The sequence below is a fragment of the Lactuca serriola genome, chromosome 7 (genome assembly GCF_051521515.1).
Source record: "Lactuca serriola cultivar US96UC23 chromosome 7, Lser_US96UC23_V15, whole genome shotgun sequence".
In the NCBI taxonomy this organism is placed as follows: Eukaryota; Viridiplantae; Streptophyta; class Magnoliopsida; order Asterales; family Asteraceae; genus Lactuca; species Lactuca serriola.
The window spans coordinates 62,633,833-62,640,377 of NC_136414.1; the positions used below are offsets into that span (position 1 = coordinate 62,633,833).

Below are 6,545 nucleotides of genomic sequence, written 5' to 3' on the forward strand. Positions count from 1 at the left end.
GATTATTTGTTCAATTTGTCATTATTAAATTATATTTTAGATATTTAATTACTTAGGTACTATGTCAAGCCAAATATTACGTTTAAAAACTAATATTTAAATTGTATGAATGAGTTGATGAATGTTTTTTATCTGATATAGTTTTTTATTTACAAAATATATATCATAAAATTCCTTCTCTCTCTCTCTCTCTCTCTCTCTCTCTCTCTCTCTCTCTCTCTCTCTCTCTCTCTCTCTCTCTCTCTCTCTCTCTCTCTCTCTCTCTCTCTCTACAAATACTGCATTTACAATTTTTGCACCAAATTCGCAACCCACAAGAAAGGAATCATGTACGTATACAAACTCGACACAGGAAATCACCAACCGGAGCCACATTACCACCCAACAACTCCGCCGCCAGCTACCATCACAAAGAAATCCATTTCCCGGACCTTAGGATCACTATTATGGAGATCCAAAACCTATCGAGAAAAGAACCACCATCACACTCCAGACAAAGAAGATACAAAAGAAATGGTTCAAGAATCTTCAAGAAAGTCGGTTCCGGCGATTGACAGCGGTAGGAGGTCGGTTCCGGCGACTAGTGATGGCACCAAATTGGTTTCTGTGATTGAGAAAGGGAGGAAAACTGTTTCAGGGATCGGAGAAGGGAGGAAACCAGCGTGGGGAACTGAAGTGGGGATGGTGGCAGGGCGGAGATCAGCCGAGAATAGGGCGGAGATGGTAATGGTTAATGTGGGGGAGTTGGCGGAGTTGTTTCAGGTTAAGGTGTTTGTGACGGACATGCCGGCGTTCATGCAAGTCCATGCATTCCGGTGTGCCAGAAAAACTTTGGATAGTTTGGAGAAATTTACCCCCAAACAAATTGCTTTCAACATGAAAAAGGTATGTAATTTTTCTCAATTTCTACAACTTTTAAAGTATAATATACAATTAATTAAAGAATAATGTTGTGGAAATGGTGACCATTTGGGAGCAGAAATAGTAAAAATTCAGGTTGTAAATAATGTCTATGACTACTTCATTGATTTTGTTTTATATTAATCAAATTATCTACCAAAAGTTATCAAAAAATAATCAAACAACCAAACATTTTTTTCATCAAACTGTTTTGTTGTCTTCTCTTAAATTATCATTTATTTCGGTTAATTAACAAAAATGTGACAAATATGAATATGATATATAACTGATAATGATAATAACATAAGAATATAATCATATAATTGATATTTGTAAGTATTTTAAGAAACAATTAAATATAATTTTCAATTTAGATTTTCTGTTTATTATAATATATAAATTAATAAATTACGTACATTAGTTACAATTAAAAAGTTGCAATATTAAAATCATAATAGTTTATATTTATAAACATATTTAAATTAATAAAATGGATATATTTGGTTAAGCATGAAAAATCAAATTAATGTTATTTAAGATAACTATTTATTTTGAACAAATGCAATTGCATGGTCTTTTTTATTTTTTATTTATTTTTATTATTTTTTATTGAAACAACAAATCTAATTTATTTCTAAACTACTTTTTAATTCCATATATGGTTACAACGAGACTTGAACCATCAACCTAAAAAAAAGACAACACATGATACAGTTGGATTAGAAGTTTTTTAATGTCTCTTTCATAATATATTAAATGTATGTTCGTTTGTTATACGGAATATATATATATATATATATATATATATATATATATATATATATATATATATATATATATATATATATATATATATATATATATATATATATATATATATATATATGGTAAACTAAATTCTATTAAATTGTAAAATATTATTCGCTTAAAAGTTATATTATTCACTAAATAAGAAGTTATTAAGTAATACGGCAGTTAATTTAACCAATTTGGTACATTTTTTATCAATAAATAATGAACTTATGTATTAATTTTATTTTCGAAAAAAAAAGTCGTTTTCGAAAAGAATTTACATATCTATTAAACCTTGTCTTACATAATTGAAATTCGTAGTTGAAAAAGCCTATTGATTTGTAAAATTAAATTTTGTATATTCAGTACACTTAATAAAATTCAAATTATTATTGTAATCAAAATTAATAATTTTGTAGGTTATCAAATTTGTACCACATTTGAACATCAAATAGGACTTGCATTAATATGTAGGAGTTATATATGACACTGACAAATGTCACTATTATAATAAATATTTAAATAATTATATTTCTTGATGTATGATTGCTGATATCAAATTACGGGATAATATTTTTTTAAAGTTTTTTAGAGTTAAGGATCATACGAATTACATTATCCGTTTTAACAAAATATCATGTTGAAAAGATATTATTAGTAGATATAATAGCATTATTGAAATTAAAAAATGTATAGTTAAATGAAATATTTCTATTTATAATTTTTTTTTTATCAATAAATAGAAGTTATATGTTATAAAATTAATTGCTACTTTTGTTTTATGGTGATATTTTCTAAACAACCATACTAGAAAGTAGAAACGTATTGAAAAAATTATAAAAACAAAGCAGTCATTTTAATTTCATTTGATATGTTATCACAATTGGTTGATTTCGATTATACCTAAATTATGTGATTGTTAATAAAAGCTTCATAAACTTTATATATATATATATATATATATATATATATATATATATATATATATATATATATATATATATATATATATATATATATATATATATTATCATTCTGTTATTATCTTCTTTATTTTGTATTGTTAACGGAAGTAATCATACTTTTATTATGTGTTGCAGGATTTTGACAAGGTATATGGGCCGGCCTGGCATTGCATTGTGGGTTCAAGTTTTGGGTCATTTGTGACACATGCAACCGGTTGTTTTCTTTATTTTTCCATGGAAAATTTATACATTTTAGTTTTTAAAACAAAAGTTCTAAAAAATGTGAACGCTCTACAATAAAATTAATGGGTAGATGAAATAGTATGATTCCTATATCAGCCACTATAGTTATGTGCCTTGTTTTTTTTAGGTTTGTTGATTGCTTACTATATATTTTTGAAACTTACATGAAAACAATTATATACAGTTCACGGTTTGTATGTCAGCATGAGTGTTTCATGTTTGAAACTGTAAAAACAGATGTGATAGTTTAAAATGATTCTACACTATTTAGTTTATTAACAGAATGTTTTTTTTTGAAATACTTGACCTAAATGATTATCATGGCTTGTGACTTTGGTTTTAATTTTTTTTAACAGAAGTGTAGCATTGATTTTGTTTTTGAACTATTTTGATAACATAAGTTGAACAGTTATACCAGTATTTTAAAATTTTGCTTTGAACATAAAAGATTAAAAGTGTAAATGAAAATATTACATAATGCCAAATTACGTTATAAATACTAACAAAAACTAATCCCATAATCAGTCATTCTCATTTGTCTTCTGCAACCTCACACGCGGAGCTTTGTGATTTTTTTTGTTAGAAATAATTCATGTACTTCAATTTTTACATATTAGACCCAAAAATATAAAAAAAATCAAATGTTGAAGTTTCGTCTCTATGCAACCTCATGTTTTTACGGTTCCTCAAGTTGTAAGTTTGCTTCTCTATGCACATGACTTTGGAGGATCTCTCTAGGTACATGACTTTGTAGAATAATGAAATAATATTTTTGTATATATTTAGTCATTTTTTTCGTACACAATCCACCATTAAATCACATTATTTGTTTAAAACCTGTCATGATGATCGGGTATTAAGGTTAATGTTTTTACACAATTTCCATTAAGCTTATTTTTTATACGATTTCCCATTAAATTATATATTGGTCATCTTCTCTAGCCAACACCATCTATTACCACCGCCACCGTCCATCCATCTCTAAGTAACAAACACCACCTTTTATTATCTGAAAAAGACCAATTAAGTCATGTTTTCCCGGTGATTCATATGTTATTGTTGGGATCGTCGGTACTTAGTGAAGATTGAATCAAAGAGTGATGAAATCTCAATCTAATTATGATATGGATCTCTATAAAGTTTGTGAAGAGTCTTGGACACTGCATATGTGAAGTCTAGATGTAAATATATGTGAAGCGCAAGATTGTCTCTCCAAAAGAGTCATTGTGCAGAGAAGGGAGACACCAACATTTATATATATATATATATATATATATATATATATATATACACACACACACACACTTATATTATCATGTCACACTGATGTAGGATACACCAACACTTGTAAATAAATGTAGAGCCTAAGATTGTCTCTACAAAAGAGTCTTTATGAAGAGAATGAAGACTCAAACATATATAACCACTTATATTATTGTGTTGCACCAATGTAGGATACACTAACATTTGTAAATATATGTGGAGCCCAAGATTGTCTCTCTAAAAGAGCCCTTGTGGAGAGAAGGGGGATTCCAACATATATACTCACTTTTATTATCGTGTCGCACCGTGGTGAGATACACTAACACTCCCCCTCAGAGTGAGAGGCTCAATGAGGATAGACATGGATGTGCTGAGTCATGGGGGTGCGGGACACCGACTCTGATACCATGTAAATATAGGTGGAGTTCAAGATTGTCTCTCCAAAAAAACCTTTGTCGAGATAAGGGGATTCCAACGTATATAGCCACTTATATTACTGTGTCGCACCGATATGGGATACACTAATACTAGCGCAAACATGAGCGACAATAAGAGATAAAAACAGTGTTGTCTTCGATAGTTTTCTACCCAACCTGTTTTGGGTAAGTGTGAATATGAAGTTTCATTGTGACCTATTTGGGTTCCTCACCGATGTTTTTGTTTTCCATCAATGGATGTCTAGGTGTTTCAACATCTGGTATGTTGGTCAAAAATTTGATGATATCTAAAAATATGAAAATGGCTATATATGAATAAAAATTAATTAGTTTAATGGTAAACCATCTATAAAAATATATTAATGGTGTTTTTTGAACAAAAAAATACAAGTTTAATGGTGTTTCTTTCGACCCGTAATAGTCGGTCAAAAAGATATTTCTTCAACAGTAAATATAAATTTAATCATAGATAATGTAGAGAAAAAATTGACTAAATATATACTAATAACATTACCTTACCAAATCATTTACTCTTGAGATTTCAATTTATAGTAAATTACAAAAGTAGTCTTTGATGTATTGCTTAATTTATGTATTTACTCTTTAGTCTGGTCGATTTTTGGGTTTAAAAATGTGGAATAAGTTACAAAACTACTCCATGGAGTATTGCTTAGCATCTGTGCTTGGTCCAACCTTTTAATTATTTACTTTTGGGTTCACGAGTGTTACAATTCTCCTCACTTTAATCAGACTTCGTCCTCGAAGTCTGCCTACGCAAATAACTTTGGATAGTGTTTCCCCATCTCCTCCTCAGGCTCCCAAGTCCATTCTAAGCCTTTCTGGTGCTGCCACTACACATTCACTAAACCACTTCCTTGTTTCACAGAGTCTTCATCTTCCTATTGAGGATCGTCATTAGTCTCTCTATGTAGTTCAAACGCTTGTCCACCTGAATATACTCTAATGACACTACTGCGGAATCATCAACTAAACATTTTTGCAGCTGAGAGACGTGAAAAGTGTTGTGAATCTGACTGTCACACCCCCAAACCGGAACGGCGGAAACGTTCGGGGGCGGATGACTTCATGTGGTAACGTAACAAATGAATACATAGTAAAGAAAGCAATACAACCATCATATATATAATTGAAAGTTTACATTGTTAAAAGGTACATGTTCAAAACCAATTACAATATGATGCCAAAACATGAATTTAAACTGGCGCCGCAGCGTCCCTTCTTCAAAAGCTGTTTGTTACCTGTAATTACTGAATCCCTGGGACATACAAGTAGTTTTGAAAGAATAGATCAGCATTTAAGCTGGTGAGTTTCATAAGTATTAAATGACAATGTTTGTATGAAATGAAATGTTTTGTTCTTGTTTGTTTGCTTCTAGAAAATCCTATATTTTCTACTAGTATAAATGTAGCCTTCTCTCAAGACCAATGTTTGTTTCTAGAAAATGTATGTAAGTATAAAATTTCCAATACGTCTGAAAAACCCCGTAAATCAATGTGTTTTCAATACTCCATGTGAGTTTTATAACCATGCTATTGACTAGAAATGCCTATACACAACGTTCTTCAGGCATTGGAATGTTTTGACGTTTGTCACCCCAAATGGTGGACTGTAGCTAACAGTCAGGGCGCGGGTTGTCAAGCCCGTATAGATCTATACACAAACACCATGCTCCCCCTCCAAGGGATTCTGGTATATAATATAGGACTTGAAATGCGTACTCGAACGTACGTGAAGTTGATGTCTCACAAAACTTAGTATAAAACAGATTTACGTGAAAAAAATGTTCGTTTGTTCTTGTATATGAAAGTAAACTTCTTGAAATAGTGTTTCTAGTATGTAAAAGTTTGTAATGCTCTCGTAAAACTATACCTATTATAGTTTTCTAAAAATGTGTCTTGTTTGCATAGTAATCCCTAGTAAAATG

General features: G+C 30.2%; 1 protein-coding gene across 1 annotated transcript; it reads left to right on the top strand.

Moving 5' to 3' along the window:
- The first annotated feature begins 240 nt into the window (after positions 1-240).
- Positions 241-3,097, top strand: LOC145064969 (uncharacterized). The gene is made up of 2 exons (XM_079012326.1): positions 241-885; positions 2,793-3,097. Exons 1-2 carry the CDS (start codon positions 328-330, stop codon positions 2,955-2,957), a joined length of 723 nt encoding a protein of 240 aa, XP_078868452.1. The 5' UTR covers positions 241-327; the 3' UTR covers positions 2,958-3,097.
- Positions 3,098-6,545: the final 3,448 nt, after the last annotated feature.

Excerpts from the sequence above, each read along its gene's own strand:
- LOC145064969 (XM_079012326.1), top strand. The coding sequence starts at position 328 with ATGTACGTATACAAACTCGACACAGGAAATCACCAACCGGAGCCACAT. Across the intron at positions 886-2,792 it reads TTGCTTTCAACATGAAAAAG|GATTTTGACAAGGTATATGG; the intron begins GTATGTAATTTT and ends TATGTGTTGCAG.